The 18,700-nt window shown below is 45.6% G+C and overlaps 1 protein-coding gene across 1 annotated transcript in view; it reads right to left on the reverse strand.

The window, feature by feature from the left end:
• Positions 1–15,149, reverse strand: part of LOC104512279 (calpain-5-like) — a 42,508-nt gene extending 27,359 nt beyond the window's left edge. The window contains exon 1 of the mRNA XM_010155199.1: positions 14,985–15,149. Within this exon, the coding sequence (XP_010153501.1) occupies positions 14,985–15,149 (165 nt within the window). The remainder of the gene's footprint in view (positions 1–14,984) is intronic.
• Between the last annotated feature and the right edge of the window lie 3,551 nt (positions 15,150–18,700).

Below are 18,700 nucleotides of genomic sequence, written 5' to 3' on the forward strand. Positions count from 1 at the left end.
CCAGCTATGTCCTTTTACTGCTTCCTCAAAACATGTTTTTCGATCAAGTTCTTGAACTAATTTCCTAAGATGGGAAATAAAAACAATAAGAAAAGGAGGTTGGAAAACTTCACGCACAATTTTTCACAACACTGAAATATTCGGCGCTGGACCAGCATGGAATAAACAATTCCCAGGTCTGTACTCCTGACTCTTCATCTCTGGCTGGGGAAGCAGATATTTTTTTTGCCTGATAATAAGCATCACTGTCTCAGTGGCCATGACCTTTTGAGGCTTGTCCAGCCTGACCTTAGCTGTGTCTCAAGGGGCTGGTAACTGAAGAAAACTGCATTCTTCATCACTGCCTTTTATGAGGAAGGCAATATGCCCTGTACAAAAGAGTATTAGGTAGATTTCAGCAGTCCCTTTTTTTGTTGTCATTACGTTGGGCATTGTGTGGCAAAAACAAAGTCAGGTCATCTAAGAAACATTGTCTGGAGAGAAAATTTGGACTAAGCTGGAGGTGATTTGTTTTACTTGAAAGGAGATATTTCTTCCTTGTCCAATGGCAATACACAAACTTCAAAGGTTAGAAAGCAGAACTCTAAATCACAACATTAAAGACTATAAATCTCTTTTAACAAAATGTTCCTTCTTTCCCCATGCCTTTTCCAGGGCAGGGTTTGGTTTCAGCCTAGATTCCCGTATCTACTAATTGTGGAATTTCTCTCAGGCACTTTCTTGGACGACAAAAATCCTTTATCCTCTTCTCCCATCCTCCTCATCTTTTTCAGACAGCACTTTGAGGTGCCCTCCCCCACTTTCTTGCTTAAAGCAAAAAAAACTTAATGCCTGGGATAACAGTGCATGGAGTAGCCATTGTAACACTTTTGGAATTGTGATGTATGCCACACCATTTTGGACTAGATGTTTGCTTCCTAACATTAAAAGGGGAACTGTAAACTTGTGTATGAAATCCTGATCATAAGACACAAGCTCCTCAAACTATCAGATGATTTGAAATATATAAAATTCTGGATTTTGATTTTTTCTTTTTTAATAGAAATCTTGTACTAGCCAGCAGAAGTCAACTTTTCTGAGCCTATGTAAGTCAGAGTCAACGGAGCCTCTCAGTTTCATCACGACATGGATCAGACTCTGAAATTCTAGTCCGGACATCCTTCCTGGCAAAGAGCAGCCTAAGGTGATGCAAAACTGAACATGAGCCAGCAGTGTGCGCTGGCAGCCCAGAAGGCCAACTGTATCCTGGGCTGTATCCGGACAAGTGTGGCCAGCAGGTCGAGGGAGGGGATTCTGCCCCTGTACTCTGCTCTGGTGAGACCCCCCCTGGAGTGCTGCGTCCAGCTGTGGAGCCCTCAATATCAGAAGGATATTGACCACTTGGAGCGAGTCCAGAGGAGGCCACGAAGATGATCAGAGGGCTGGAGCATCCCTCCTGTGATGAAAGGCTGCAAGAATTGGGCTTGTTCAGCCTGGAGAAGAGGAGGCTCCGAGGAGACCTCATTGCAGCTTTCCAGTATCTGAAGGGGCTACAAGGGTGCTGGGAGAGGACTTTTTACAAGAGCCTGTAGTGATAAGACAAGGGGTAATGGGTACAAATTGAAATCAGGGAGGTTTAGATTAGATATCAGGAAGAAATTCTTCACAGAGAGGGTGGTAAGGCACTGGAACAGGTTGCCCAGAGATGTGGAAGCCCCATCCCTGGAAGTGTTCAAGGCCAGGCTGGATGAGGCTTTGAGCAACCTGGTCTAGTGGAAGGTGTCCCTGCCCATGGCAGGGGGGTTGGAACTAGATGATCTTTAAGGTCCCTTCCAACCCTAACCATTCTATGATTCTATGATTCTACTAACATTTTTATATGCCCAATACCTTGCAGAGAACCACAGTGCTTTCATGCCATCAGAACTTTATCAGATCGTTCATCTACAGGCTCCAGAAAAAAGCCTTCCCATCAGGCTACTCCTTGAGCCTTCCGGTACAGCTCACTCCTTCCATTCCTTGCCCAGACTGGGTGTGAGCTGCAGCCAGCGTCTGTGCTGTCCAGGCGAGAGGGAACGGCCGGGCAAGGAAGCGTCCTGAAGTGAGGGTAAACACCAGCACCCACCAGAGTGGTCAGAAAGGTCACCGACGCTGCCAATTGCAGCCGAACCACCAACCACCTTCTCATTTTAAGGAACCTCACTGCTTGCTTAAGAGTTCAAATTCTGAGCTATAAAAAAAATGTTGCATCAAAAAATGACGCAGCAGCATGTTTTACTTCTGAATACTAAGAGCCAAATCAGTGGATCATCTCTCATAAATTCACAGAAACTATCAGAAGGAACTTTTATTTACACATCTTGAACATAAGCAGGAGCTTCTATTTCTAAAACACCTTTTAAATCCTTGTCTTGGAAAGATGGTTATTTAGTAAAAACTTACCAGCACATAAGTTTCTTCAGTTTTGAGCGATGAAACTGAAAAACTCACAACAGTGATTTCCAAAGTAAGATACTTCAGCAAAGTCACAGTTCTTACAGCTGCCAGGCAACCAAGCACATGCTTTTCCCTCCATTTCCCTCCCAAATACCTCTTACATGCTGGAGAACCACTCCAGTTCCAGCACTGCTCCACTCCTGACACATTTCATTTCTTTATGATGTACCAGGAAAACCATCCCAGCCAGCTGGAACTCTAAAACCCCATCAGGGACACTGAAATCATTCTGGCTCATTTTTGCCTCCGGTAAATTCTCAGCTAGTGCTCAACACCCGACCACTCCCCAGAGAAAACCATGAGTCACCTTTTAACCCCACCCTCACACTATCAATCCCATTAATTATTTTATTCAATCAGGGTCTAACAGTCAAAGTCAAGTCAGCAGACAACTTAAGGAAACACATTTTAACCCTCAGAAGGCAAGGAGAAGGGCCTGTTTCTAATGATGCTGAGGTCTGCCAACGCTGCTTTTTTCTTGTCAAGCAATTTAAGTATTTACAGCGCAGCCATTATGTTCGCTGGGGGGGATTTTTATTTTTCATGTTCTGCAGATTTGGAAACGTCTGCAGAAGTAACTTAGCACGGTGTCCCTGTCTCTTCCAAGCACACCATCCCCCTCAGTGCCGATGGTTTTCCCATGTGGAGGCGCTGGCTGTAAATCACCACGAGCTGCGCTCAGCCAAAGGGGTGATGCTGCTTTGTATTAGCAGAGGTGCAGGGCCCCTCGATCCACCTCTCCCCATGGACAGTTACTGCTTCGCTCTTGCTCACCACAGATTCCTCATGCCTTCAGGAACAGAGGAAGCCCATTAAGACCAGGGATAAGAAATGCCATGATTGCATTATGTTTGAAATACCTGAAATTTGAATTATTCCTCTTACAGCCCAGACATTACCCATGTGTGAGACCAGCAAAGTTCTACCTCATGCACAAAAACTGGGAGATGGCATTTTTCCTTAACAAAGATGTTATATTTTTCTGAGAAAGAACATTTTATTTCCTGCAAACTTGAATATACGCAAATTCCAAATGTTTTAGCGTTTATGATTAAGTTAGAAACAATGCCACAAAGAGGCAAGACAGCAGTTCTAACAGGTTCTTTCAGCTGCGAAGGATTTTTAAAAGCTGCTTTTTAGTCAGGAAAACATACATCTTAATTTTTAAATAAAATTAATCTGAAGGAGACATGCATTTAAATCACAGGGAAACAGCATGAAATTCAAACAAATTATTTTGCAAATCTATGATATAATGGCTTACAAACCCTTACAAATTCCAGGGATTTACTCATCCCAAATACCCTTTTAAATATGGAAATAAAATGAGAAAAGCATAAAGCCCTTAACATACACAGCGTTTTTTGGATGTGGATGCTTTCCTCTCTTGGGGAAGAGTGTTGACAGAACTGTACGTTAATTCCCTGTGCAACTGGCATGTTTGGGCTATAATTTTTCCTTCAGAGAAGCTAGACATTTAATTTTTTAGGCAGACTAAATCAATGAACTACCAATTACTGTAAGATGACTTACACTAGCTGAGGATACCATTCTTGGGCTTTTTGTTTTACAAGCCCAAAATAAATTTTAGCATGTCATTCCGCCCATCATCACATTGCCTCAGGACAAATAGAAGCTGACTCTCTGCGACACCAATTTTCATCTAATGACGGCTGAACCAACTACATAAAACCAGACATTTTAAACTTTAAAGAAACATTCAGAACCTTGGAATTGTAGTGTTTATGCTCTAGAAGAGACACTGAGGTCGTTCAGCATTTTTGCTTTAGAGGACACAGCCGCAACAACATAAGAAAGTCTCCATCCAAGCTGAAGGAGGGGAATATAAACTGGAAGAACTGCCAAGAGAGAAGATAACGGAATACTGGCATCTGGAGAGCTGTCTGCTTGGCAAGCGTGCATGTCATTTACAAATGTTTGCTCGTAATTATAGCCCTGGAAGACTTGGGTGAATCATACTGTTGAGAAAGATGCCACTTTCAAACACTCCTTGAAGGGTGAGTGTATCTCAGGTTATCGCCACAGAAAAGGGGAACCCATGCCCCACACTGCCCCGGTACCTGCGAGACAAGGGGGAGGAAGGATGCAGCTGGGTATTAGGACACCCACTGAACTCCCAGCTCTTCAGCAAGCTTTCGGGAGGAGGGAGAGCAGAGATGCTGGCAAGGCGTCCCTGCGTTTTTTGCTTCCTGTCATAACACAGCCAACACAGAAAGGCCCAACGAACAACAGAGAGTTTTGTGAAGTGGCACCAGAAACAGGACTGGGGCATCAAGTTCATGGCATACAGGGTCCACTCAGTCACCAGACTGTAATGGAGAGGTTAGACACTGCGTATTTGCTGACTGCTGAAGGCATTAGAGTTCCTTGCTCATCTCTTTACTCCATCTAAACAAGATTTTCCAGGAAAAATAAAATTATGGAATAAAACGAGGGTGAGCAACGGCTCTATTCTGGTAACATTTTGGCAATTCCAGAAGAAACATGTCGTAACCTCTCCAGATAAAAACATTAAAGACAAACTATTCTGGGAAGAATGGCTTCTCCAGTCAGAAACCAAGATGAAAACATGCCAAACTCTTTTCACGATGTCTCCCATATTCAGCCCATTGGAGGACAGGCAAGTTGATAACCCAGACCACAGCAAAAATCCCAAGGCTTTGAAAGGGGCCAGAGTTCCACCCAAAAAGTGTTATTAATACTGAGGTGCACCACCTTCTATCACCGACGGGAATGAGAGCAAATTAAACAAAGTTCATAAATGAAGCTCCTGCTCCCATGGGATGAACGTTCCCAAACACAGAAACAGAGCCCATCTGAATGAAACAGCATAAAGTTTTCAGGGGTTCTTATTTAGAGCGTGGCTGAGCCACAGCACACTGAACTGCCCTGAACACCTCAGCCTTGAGATGAACAACAGATTCCGGTCTAGGAAACTGGGACACGGACGAGGGTGACACAGCTGTACATACACCTCCGAGACTCGACTCCCAGCCACTGCCAGCAATAACTGCCGGAATGGATTAAGGGAGTTAAGAGAACCCTACTTGTTTGTTTGGCTATGTGAGAGGAGTCCTCAGGGCACCGCACACAGCTCTGCTTGCTTCCTTGCTACAGGAACAAAACAATTGGGAAAGCAAGCACTTAACAACACATCTCCCACAGCCCTCTGCATCTGATGGCTGCTCTGCCCAGTAACTTCTCCATGCTTCTTGGACCCATCTTCTGGAAAAGCAGATGGCTGTACTGTCCATCTGGAATATTACTATTTTCCCATCACTACTCTTAGCACATGCAAATAGTGACTCACCTCAGTAAGAAAAATAATAATGTAAATCCCCCTTATAAAACTAACACCACTCAAATTTTATAGCACAGATTCTGGGGCTCTGCCTTCAAAATGCCACAGACTTGCCTTGGTCTGACAATGCAAGTCCAAAGCACTGCTTCATCCTCCTTCCCACTGCACCACTCTGCTTCCCACATCACTGTCAGATGTCCGTGTACGTACACCCATCCTGCTCTGGGTGGGGACCTGGGAGCGTGAAGCCCTTGCAGTTAGTCAGTCGCTGCGACCAGACACAAAACTTCTTGGTGTGTAGTGTCTCTGACACTTGCAGCCTGTCACACAGCTTCATACCGATACTAGAAACCGGATGGTTGTCACAGGTGGAAATGATACTGAAAGTGACCCAAGATTTCAGGTTGCTGGGGGTTTATATGGGCAAAATTTATAGTTGTACGTGAAGTTTATATTGCTTCACCTTTAAAACTCCCTCTCTAGCAAAATGCAATTAACAAAATATTTGCTGTTAACAGGATTGTTACAGGGTCCAGTGCACAGCAAGCTTCCAGAGACAAGCCTGTTAATTATTGCTTTGATGTTTTGGTGACAGGGGTTACTCTAGAACAATAACAGGCCAAATCTGCAGACAAAGTCAAGACACATTTTCCAACCTAAACCTCTGGCAGTAAACTCCAATTAGCGCGCCTGCTGGAAGATGAGGCAGGACTTGCAGCAGAGCATGTCACAGCCACTGTGAAAGAATCAGTGTCACGTAGAACATGAACTAGCAGAGCAGCCATGGCCTGGGCACCTCGACCCAGGATGGTCTCCCACCCAGGCTCCTCCCCCTTTTACTATGATCAACATAATGTGCAGTTAAGTGCTTGAGGAGGGGTATCCTGTGGCAGCTGTCTCTTCTGCTCTGGCAATAAAGGCCATTCCCTTCTCTCGACAGGCGCTGACTCCGTAAGAGGTTAGCTAACAAGAAGAGATGAATAATAACGTTAATCTTAAACACAGGAGACTGAATTGTACGCTTTTCGGTGCCTCCTTTGGAGTCTCCATTTCCCCAGGTGGCTCTGAGATGTTGTGAGATGTCAGCCATGCTTTACATGGCTAATGTAACAAAAACACCCCTGTCTGTTTCCTCTAGACAGCTGGAAAACAAACCCTCTTCCCAGTTGTAAAACACACAAGGACAACCCCCAAAAACCCCCACCTTTGCCATTTCTCGGCCAAGCAAGGGCAACAGGCTGTATGAAACTGCTGCACGTAGCTCACCACCTTCATCTGCCAGGGTGCTGCTGAAGGCTCTCACACTGGTTCTGGGCTTTCCTTCTGCTGCTGACTGACTGGCTACCAGCTCCACCTGCCCCATTTCTGAGGCAGCAGGACACAGCACATCCCAGATACAGAAGCAGGAGCATCTCGATGCAAGTCATGAACACCCAGTCTGAGCTCTCTTCTGCCTGAAACGGATGGCATTCATTTGGTCTTTCAGCTCCTTCCTCCTCAGGGAAGCACCTCTTTCCCGCAGACTCGAAGGAAATCACCATCAGGAGAGCCAAAAACACACAGCGGCTCTGGCACCCCCATATCAGTCCTATTTATTGTGCATGGCAGTTACGTTGATCAAGTCCTAAAAAATAGGTCCCGAAGCAAAGAGAGCAGAAGAAAAGAGCTGGAGAAGCCCAGCATGACTCTCCTCAGGATGTCTGGATCATCAGCTACACCATCACAAAGAGCAGCATCTCGGATGATCTGCCCCGACAGTTTGCTCCCTTTATTTCTGCAAATAATATGAGCAAAGAAACATCATACAAGGAGGAAGACAGAGGAGCAGCCATAGAGGGGAGACAAGAAGGGGAGGAACAGGTGAAGGTGTTTTCCCTTGCAAAGGGAGAAGTCATTTTCATGCTTGGTGAAGAAAAAAAAAAAATAGAAAACAACCCAACCTCAAAAACCTTAGGAGAAAATAATAATGGGAGAAAGGAAGAAACAAAACAAAGCCCACAGTGTTTTCAGGGAATTTTGGCCAGACACCATCTGGCCAAATGCCGTTCCAAGTATCTTAGAAGATCAGCAGGGGAAGTCCCTTTACAGTTGGAAAATGCTTCCTTGCCTCCAACAAAAAAATTTTTGTTAGTGTATTTGGGGGAAAGCTGCAACATTTAAAGAAAAAATTGTTTCAAATGGATATTCCTGCCCTCCCAGAATAAACAACATTCCCTCCTCCTCTTTTTTTTTTGTTCCAAAAAGAGTTTGCTCCTCAAAAAGACCAAGTACTTGGCATAGCCAGGACTATTATTAATTTTTAAATTATTACAGGATGTTATTAGGCAGCAGTAATAATGACAAATGTCCTTCTATTATAATCCTCTATATGAGAACTTGTGTTTCTGGTTGCCAGAACAAGAAGTCCAGTTCCAATGGATTCCACTTACATTCTCGATCTCTGTAGATCAGTATATAATCCATGTATTTAACTGTTATTGAGGTTTATTGCTGTATTTAGGTTATCATCACTGTTATCAATGACAATATAAGAGGACAGGAAAGTGAATTATAAAGTAATAACTCACTTGGTATTCACTCATACAAGAAACAGTGTATTATTCTACAACAAAATTATACAAGCCTTGAGGTATTTTATTTAAATAGCTTCTTTAAAAATACACTAAAAATAAAATTAAACCAAGATAAGTTTATTTTTCATTAGTCTTCTCCGTGCTCTCTAACCATGGCAGTGAATTTGAAGCTGCCAATGTCTGATCACTCAGAAAGCCTGTTTTTCAAAATCATCAACTCATCCCAACACCTCATAAGCCTCATCTTTAAGTCAGAGCTAAGTAACATAATTTGATAAACTTCATTGTTGTGGGAACAAGAGAGATACAATTCAGAGCAGGGTTTTTTTCTATTATTTCCAGCAGTAAAGTTTGTTGTTCACATTACTCATGGCCATAAATGCCAGATATTCCCACCCCATTATAAGGAATATCCCAAGACAATTACAATAAATGCTCAATTTGCTAGTGAAAAGCTTGAGAAGCAACAAAAATAAGATCTTGTCCATCAGATACCATGCAACATTTTAAAGCCCTGGGCTATGCTGGACTGGAGTTGATTGTCTGCTTGTGCTCACTCCTCCTCCTAGCAGTCCAATTCCACAGGGCCGTTGGAAACCCCAATATTCCAGCCTGTGGATCACCAGGACTCAAGAACAGCAAGAGCTGAGATATACAGAAGACTGCTAACTCCACTAAATCTACCCTTGCTAAACAAATAAAGCTCGAGGCAGATTTTTTCGTCTCTCCAACAAAAAAACAAGGTTCAGAAGCCAAGTGGCAGCACTAATTTTACCCTTAAAGAAACAGACAGCATGATGGAGTCCTGTCTCCAGTCCTGTCTCGTCTCAAGGGGACGGCAGTTCATTGGTAATATCACCAATGTTCTCCCATCACCCCACCCCTTCCCCCCAGCTCAAAATTCAATCTAACCACCTGAAGACAATTCAACTTAATTGCAACTGCATCATCTTCTGTCGGGATGCAACTGCCAATCCCTGTCATCTGAATGTGCAGTTGCTAGGGCAACGGGTGTGAAGAGCATGCTTTTGTGTTGCCACATGCATCTTTGGGAGCTGTGCCAACATCTGAGCTCCCACAACTGGGATGGATTTAACGCCTTCCTCCCCAGGAGCAGCCTGTCCTGACTGCCAGTGCAGGGATACGGCAGCCAGCCCTTGGCAAGCAGCTACCTCTCCTCTGCAGATGGACACCTGCAGGAGAACGGCAGACGGCTGCAGCTGCGCTCGGTAGAACCAAGCACCGAGGATGCTCTAACACTATCAAATCCAACATTGGGCAGTGCTAGATGTCGTTTGCAGGAGGTTACAGGGTACACACTCCATCGTGTACATAGCTAATGAGGAAGAAAAGATCTTTTACCATCACTTTAAAATAATTTTCTTCTGGTGGTTTCCCGTCCAGCTGTTGTCCCCCACCCACCCCCTCCATACACGCTGACAATTGCATCATATCTAGGACTGCATGTTCTTCTCTCTGCCTCCACATTTTTAACCTACAAAACACAACTAACGTGTACAGACACCTCCCCATCGACGTCTCCGATTATCTTCCAGGGCAGGCTGCTTCCCAGAATTTAGCTCTTAATTTCTTTCTTATTTCTTTAAGACAAAAAGTTTAGGCTTAGGTCAGAGCCTACTTGGCCTACGACCTTTTATACCTCTCTTTTGAGTCTACACGGCTTATGCTTTTTAGGGTTCACTCCAACCCTTCCCTTCGTGCATGCCCACATGTATGTTTAGCAAAGAAACATCGGACAATCTTTTCCAGAGCAGAGAACAAGCTGGAGCTCAAAACTGCAAGCTAAATCAGCTTTTGATGGCAAGTAAAACTACATGTAACAATGGCAATAGCCTCCCTGCTACTGCACTTGTATTATCACAGCTAATTACAGCATACAAAAGTGCCTATGGAAATTATAAATACCGTAATCTAGGAAGTCCTATAAACCTCTAGGAGCCCCATACAACACCAGGAACAGAGTGCAGTGTCCGGAAGTCACCCACTGAAGGCTACACTTGGGACCTCAGACTCACCTGGTCTGTCTGTGGGGGACAACATCCATGGTGTTATGATCTAGAATGTGACAGACGCAAAAGGAAAAGAAGCCAGGTAAGATTGATTTCATTTAGTGCAAGGCCAAGCCTTTCACAGTCCTCTTCTCCTACAAACACAGAGAAGGGCAACAAATAAGCAAGCTGCCACATGCTGCTGTGTGGCTCACACAACCTGCAACCACCTCTGTATTCCCATCAATGCCTCCGTGTGTTTGGGGCACATAAAAGAATTTGTGAGCTCTCTCAAAGCTCAGCAGAGGCTCACCACCACACTTTGAAACACACTTCCTCACCTCCCATCCCACATGTGCCAGCATTTCAAGTACAAACACAAATGTCACGGCACACAGGGCTTGTGTTCACCTGGACTTACACAAGAGTCACTAACCACCAACAACAGAGAAACATCGGCAATTCTGGGACAGACAGGGAAACAAATCCCAAAACTTCGACTGTTTCAGGATGTCAGCAGCCTCTGCAGAATAAATCATATTTTCACAGAAGAACAATAATCACATCCTGCAAAGCTTGAGGGGTGGGGAGGGGGTATGGAGGGACCTCTATTCTGATTAAGCAAGAGAACTGGCATTGCCCCATATTTTTAACTGGAAAGAAGAAACTGAAGGGAGAAAAAAGCACGTTCAGAACTGACAAAATGATCATTAAATCAAGAGCCATACTCCCAAAGGGAGCTGGGGGCATGGGGGGGCATCTGGCAAACCAGAGAAATGTCACTATTCACAGAGCTGTAACAACCAAATCAGTTTGTCACACCGACGGCAGCAATGTAACTGCACTGTACCGCTAAGAGTTTACATCACTTTGTCACGCCAGTTTTATCACGCTCCTTGAATCTCCACTCTCCTCCCGTCTGGATTGTCCCCAGGCCTCATCCTGGCAGATAGCCCAGGGTGCAATGAGCTGTCACTCCACTCCATGCCCTGCAACTGCTCTTGCAGCACACTTTCAGGCAACTGCTCAAACCTGGACGCAGTGCCAGGACACCTCCCTCTCCAGTGCCTCTCCTGCATGCATTACGGGACTCCGACACGTAGTCCCAAACATCAGCAGATGGCTCTGGTCTTGTTCACAAACTAGAAAACAGGGTTAGTCTGCAGCAACAGAGTTACAGAAGGGGCAGAGGAACCAAACGAAGAAGCCATCGTTACCTCCGAGTGGCATTCAACCCGCAGACAAGTCTTCCATGACACTCATTTCACCAAATTTATGAGGACCGGGATGCTATTAAACATTGGGAAGGACTGCTTAACTGTGAGCACAAATCCTGCCACTGAGAACGTATGTGGAATAAAGAACATGAATGCAAAATACGTAATGTTAGCCCAGACTAAGTGTGCAGGCAGGTGTGCCCCAAGCCTCCTCTGCCTTCCGAAGGAGGGCAAAATCTCCTAAGACAGGTACAGAGATGGGGGAGGTTTCCAAGGTTCGAACCAGCACCTGAAAACATGAACATGTTCTAGCTCCGGAGACAACTGATCGTTTTCGGCCAGTTAGAAGCAAGCAAAAGCTGGTGCCACCACCAGGAAACATGTGCGGGCACAGCAGTCGGAGCTCCTGAATTCTCTGGCACCTCATGCCCTCACACTGCCCTGGATAGGTCACCAACCTGCTCATCCCACGCTCCCCGAGTGTTTCTAGGAGCACTGGACAGGCAGCTGGCCATGAGTATGCCATTCTCCACTTCCAGTCAGAACATCTGACCTTTGGCACCAGAGTCTTCAGGGGGATTTAATCGAACTCCTCTTGTGACCTGGGACACAGGAGGGGTTTCTTGGGAAGCAGTTCAGCAGTATTGTCCCACTGTGACTTTCTGTGCTGTCTTACTGAAAAAGAGCTAGCTCTGTCTTTCCAGAACATAAGGGTACAATCATAGCCCTTTCATGAAGGGAAGATGCCGACGAAAGCAAAAACAGGGATTATAAAACAGAGGGTCAAGCAGGGAAACCAGAAAAGCACATGATAAGACACTCATTCTATAGGAGAAGACAATTATTTTCCTTTATGAGTAACTAAAGAACATTGCTTATCTCTGAAGCAAGCTTATCCACTCTTTCTCCACACAGATGCCTGCCCTGGTTGGGGAATCACTGTCATTTCTTTAACACTGACAAAGATGTCCTTGGGATTTTAATACTTTTTGCAAGGTCAGTGCTCAGTGAAAAAATTGAGACAAACCCGAGGTTTAGTTAGACAGAACAGTCTTTCGGCCGAGTGACTGTTGTTCCTGGGTATTTTCACTACAGCTGCCTGCTGCTAAAAGGTGATGCTGGCCAGGACCACCGCAGAGGGGTTCGCCCTCAGTAAGGGGTTAACCAGGCCAGGTGGCCAAGAACATCTCAGGGCCAGGAGAAATAGCAGGGGGCGAGAGGCTTCTCCTACCTCCTGGCAGGGGACAGCTGCCCCAGCTCCAATTGGGCCTGGCAGAGGGGATGGAAATGCCAGGGAAGTCACAGAAAAAGAGCAGGATGAGCTTTGACGCTAATATCAATGGGCAGAAAAAGCATCCACCACCCTCTGTAGTGTCGGGGGCAAAGGAGGGAATAAGCTGGACTTCATTATGACACATTAAAGCAAGGAGGCTTCCTGCACGTTGAAGGGCTCCAGGAAGGTTCCTGCACTTGGAAGATGCTGGACCTTGGAAATGGTCATGCTCAGCTAGGTTATAATTCTACAGGTGAACAGAGGAACTGAGATATCAGCAGAGCCCTATGTCCTGAAACACCAGAAAAGGATTCATGTTGTTGGCATCAACACCTGAATTCACCCTCTGAACTTCTGGTGGGCAGAGACCAGGCACTTGTGGGGTATGGTTCATCTCAGCCTGAAGCCAACATGGCCAGTATGCCAGTTGGATCCCACCCTAAATACATCAGTTCCTCCCCACTGCCTGTATGGGAGCTGGCGGTGACTGCCCACATCGGATGTCCGTTATGAGCATCTGCCACCCTTTGGGCAAGGGGAGTCCTGCCGGGAGCGCCCATGAACGGCCTGGGGCTGAGCAACCAAAGGGCTGGCGGGGCAGGCCGGCCCTTCTCCTGGGACTACAGCAGGCCACCAAGGGCAGGAGGCGGGACACTGACTGCCAGGGAAATCACAGCCCGCTGCCTGACACCAGCGGCATCTGCCAACAATTCTGTCAGGCAATGTCGCTCTGACAAAAATGATTTTTTTCTATGAAATCAAGTCCCACATCCCCAGATATTTTTTTGTCCCCAGAAGCGAAAAACAATTTGGCATTTTTATACTATTGTTCCTTTTTGTAACGCATTGCTGGTGTGGAGAGTGTCACAACAAAAGGTGATACAGAAACAAAGCAAAACAAGGCCCAAGTTCGTTTTTAGGCAAATGTTCTGCCACAATCAGACTTTATTTTATTCTAAGTAGAAAAAAGAAAAGAATTTCAGAGTGCTGCAACTTGCCAATTCCACATTTCAGCCAGCTCTATCAGATACCCCAGCTGGGGTCAAACCTTTTGAGTTCATTTACTACCCAGCACTGAAATACAGCATTATCAGCCAACACCACCTAAGCTCTTGTGCACAATCAGAACGCGCTAGCCTGGCCCGCCAACTGCATCCCATGCCACCCTGCACCCAAAGAAACCACGACCCAGGACTGCACATAAGCAGTGCACATCGCCTTTATTTGCTGGCTGTACTTTCCGTAACAACATTTCTCCTTGGAAAGTCACGCCATCCTAGGGAGACTGCACGGTAATTACACAGTGCCTTTTGTGTTCTCCAGTTCCTTAATACTGGGGTGCCACAGAAGTAGCACTACCCTGCCTTTGTTCTCTTTCCCAAAGAGACTTTAAAAGTACAAAACAAGTAATTAATGTCAGATCGTTAAAGACCTATCGCTGTGAGTCTGACTGGAATGAGCAAACAGAACATATTTAACATTGCAGGTGCAGATCCAAGGACAAAAACAAAGTGGAAGAAACCCTTTACCCCTCTCTCCTCTTTTCTCTCTCTCTCACTTACACTCCTTTTTCCATTAGGGCAGAATAAAACCCTTTTAACTACACAGATACTCTTCCCAAGCCTTTGCTCTGGGAATGGCTCAATTAAGAATCTCAACACCTCGCTGAAATGCTTCTGTCAACACAGCAACTTTGACATATCAACAGACTGACCTCAGAAATGAAGAACTTATTCGCAGAATATACTCCTGTGTTGACTGAACTAGTACTGATATTTTTCATTAATGAGTGATATTCTTAATTAAATAGAGGGCTGATTTAAACATCGCTATGGCTGGAGTCACCTCACAACTGTTGCTTGCTATTAGAGAGCCATCAGCAGTGAAAAGCATGATTATGCTGCACAGAATGCTTCCTTTTTGCCTTTTTACAATAAAGCATGACTTTAATTTCAGACAGCAGCATGACACAGGGGGCTGCTGCTTGAACACAGCGACAAGAAATAAATGGAAGAAGGGAGGGAGAACATACTCATGTAACCATGTTTTAGCCCAGAGAAGACAGCAGAGTGGACAGTACAAACAGCACCTCCGCACAAGGAGGGCAGCAATTACCTTTGGGCGCTTCCATTCAACTTTCCTCGGTGGTGCTGACTGATAGAACAGGGACTCATCTGAGGCTGGAAACTCGGGGTCTTCGAAGAGCCGTCTCTGCTGGGTACACTGCCCTTTCAGCTCGTGGTACTTCTGATCTCTGAAGAGCTGCACGGATGAAGACATCCTTCTGGCTAGATAAGGTGAATATTGGCATGTGCAAATTAGGAAGGGTCTTTAAAGTCCACAGAAGATACCGCTCATTGGTCTTTAACAACAGGGCATATAACTTGTTCTCAAGAGCATTAATTACTGATTCCTGTTTAAAAAAACCCCACAGACTATAAATTAGATTAAGCAGTAGACCAGAAAGCCATAAAAACCAAGATGATCTTGTGTATTAGGATGGTATTTGTGTCTGAACAGAGTTCTTGTCAGGAAAGACATCAGAGTCCAGACCAGGCACAAACCCAGCATTTTGCTTTGTCTAATTGATTGGAAAGGACAGAGTGGGGCCTGGCTCTCAGTCTGTAGCATGTGTGAAGGGCTGGACCAGCTTTCTGTCCTACATTCTTCTCCTGGCCACTAATGCTCTAACTATCTACTCCAACTCCTATGCCTAAAGAAAACCAAAACCAGCTTTCCACAGTTCTCCATCTTAATTTAAGTGACAATACTTTGGCTGGCATTACTGTCTTTGAACTTTATGTTATATTTCAGGGAACTGAATTCCCAGAAGCAGCAAATATTCACAAATAGTTGATGAGAATTTCTAAAAAACACCCCACAGTAATAACAACAAAAAACCCACACAACTTACTCTCAGGCCTTAATTCCCAGAATGATGAACTATCTAACCTGGCAAGTTTACAGCCACGGGTCTCACATAAATTGCTTAAGGATATTCTACAAAAGAGACATCAACTACAGAAATCATTTAGGAAAGTTTGAAGTCTGGGGGATGCGAGGGATGCTACCATCTTTCTGAGGTGCTGTTTCAAGAGGGAGTGGAGAGAGTAGTGGATCTGACTGTTTGGAATGCTTCTGTGTGTCAATCCCTCCCCTCTTCCTTCCCAGTACAGGTTAGAGATGCGTCTCCCCTTCCTGGAGTTCTCTACAGCAATAAAGACAAATGCAGGTTGTCCTGATGTCAGATGATAAGACACACATGCAACGGGGCACAGCATCACGTTGTCCTAACAGCCTGCTTCCTGGTGCACTGATCTCAGCTCGTGCTCCTTGAGCCACTTGCAGCACGAATTGGATGAGAGTCCATTAATTTGCAGAACACTAAACCAAGCTAGGCACAAGCCTTTCCAGGCGTGCAAGTGAGCACAACAGGAGAAAGAGAGAAGAGTAATGAGGAACACGTGGAAATGTCAAATTTTTCATAGTCTTTGTTCCTGTGAGTGAAAGCTACTGTGGCCGAAATCATCTAGGGATGGTTTTAACACCCTCCCTCTCTCTCTCTCTCCCCCCTGCTCCCTTCCTCTCCCTTCTCTCCCCCACCCCAAAATAAAAATTAGATAGTCCTTCAAGGATGAGAAAGGCTGCCCTAATGCCTTCACTCATAGGAATGAGGAGAGTATTCAGGGGTGCTCTTCTACCTCGTTGCCATTCTTGCAACCACTCCAAAGCCTCCTAACCACACGCAGAGCAATCTACCCAGAAGTGTAAGTACCACCTGATTTCTACCAGCAGAACACTACTTGGCAAAGTGACAGGACAAAGAACCAGTTTCTTCTTGATATCACGACCAGCCAAATCTTCAAATGCCAGCTCATTCTCCATCCTTTCTCAGGGCAAAAATCCAGCAATAAATTCTGCATACATCAGGACTGTAACGACTTAAGAGTCAAATCCTGATGCTGCTGGAATTGACTGAAGAATTCCTATGCCTTCAGCCAGGCTCCAGGCCCTTCCAGAATTAGCCCATGGAGTGCCTTAGTGACTGCACTATCCAGCTTCAATAACACAGAACTATACTAAGATAACTGTTCAAAACTGTACACTCACAGACATTATGCCATTTTTAGCAATTTTTTTTCCTTAAGGGCTATTTTCTTGTTAATTACCTCTCCCAAAATAAAGTCACCAGGCATCTCACTTGGCAAATAGCTTCCCAAGACAAGGCAAATAGACTCGCTTCCCCCCATAGACCAGTTCATCAAACTCAAGTGCAGAACAACTTGTCAATTATACAGAGATAGCTCATGGGGAAAAAAAAAATTAAATAGTTTGACTGATTTGGGTGGGATATAGATTATTTCATGGTAACTGGCATTCTTGCTTATTAAACATTCCCCACAAGCTAACTAACATTCTAAAATGAGCCTATTTGCAAGATATGCTTGTTTTTAAAATAGCCCCTGGATGATAAGGTTTTCAGTTGTCACTGCCTAATTCATAGAGATGGGTCTTTAATGACCTCATTCCCCCACCCTTTCTCCCCTTCTACGGGCCAGGCTGGAGCGTGCAACCTTCCAGGATTAACACCCCATTACACAACAGCCCGTCTCACAGCAATGCGCAGAATGCGGCCGTAATGCACAGCACATGAAATCAAGCTGCTACCTGCCTCACCCTGAGCTCCACGGGGCAGTGCTCACCAAGGGGAACGCTGACAAGGAGGCTTCTGCCAGGCTGTTATCCTGCCAGGCTCCCTGTGCCATCCTGAGCAAATGACTGGGTGCATGTCTTAGGCAGGGGCTCAAGCTCCCAGGGTTGCCCAGCCTGGCTGCTAGCTGCCTTCCATCTGCCCAGGAGGCACTGAACTCCAGAGCTGGACTGAAGACCCATCACCATCTGGCGAACTAGCAGGAACCTAAACCCACTCTTCTGAAACACAAAAGTCACTTTTGCTTGTCAAAAAGTCCACAGTAAAGAATGTTAAACACAGTTTCTATACAATAGCCCCGAGGTTGAGCACTGGGGATGGAGGACCACAGCTGAGCCCCTCCTCTCCTGGGGTGTTCACCTACAAGGACATGGCCTAACCCAGCTGAGACAGACAGCGGGCATCTGGCTCCCACTCCAAGGCTGATTTTTGAAGCAGCTCCCAGTTTCTGACCCTCACTTGAACATCAAAGCTCCCAAACTGAGAACCACAGTCCCTCCTCCCTTCTCCAGCTCCCAGTACACTGCAGCACAGCTTCCCTGCTCTGCACCCAACAGATTCCCCCATGGCTCGGCCAACACTCACAACTGTGCAGAGGGAACACCAAGCAGGGCTCGGCAGCTGCTCTTTCCAGGGCTCCCTGTGCTGTCATGTGATACAGAGTGAGCTCTGCGCAAAGCACGGTCCTAAAAATACCGTAACGCAGTTCAGAGACCCTCTGCCGCTCCGTAGGGAGAATGGGAGCACTCCAGGAAAGGGACAGAAGAGAGAGGAAGGGGGGAAAAAAGCCAGAACAGTTCTGCATGTCAGCATTCTTATGTTTTTGGTTTCTTTCCCTGACATACACAATTAGAGTTTTGCTCTTTATCTTTTCCAGGCTCTGAGCTGAGCTCAGCTCCCCAGCACTTCAGCTCTCCAGGCAGCTCTACAGCTGACCCCAAGGTTTCTACAGCACCATGGCAATCCCCTTTGATACCAGCAGGAGCACAGGACGTCCTGCATCTCTCAGCATTCAGCCACAGAGCTTTAAAGTCTTTCTCTGACCCTCTCCTTTTCCACTGAGATCCCTGTTTTGGTCAGAAAGAGGATTTCAGCTGAACAGTGGAGATGAGCCAGCAGC

This window comes from Eurypyga helias, unplaced genomic scaffold (genome assembly GCF_000690775.1).
Source record: "Eurypyga helias isolate BGI_N326 unplaced genomic scaffold, ASM69077v1 scaffold5727, whole genome shotgun sequence".
Classification (NCBI taxonomy): domain Eukaryota; kingdom Metazoa; phylum Chordata; class Aves; order Eurypygiformes; family Eurypygidae; genus Eurypyga; species Eurypyga helias.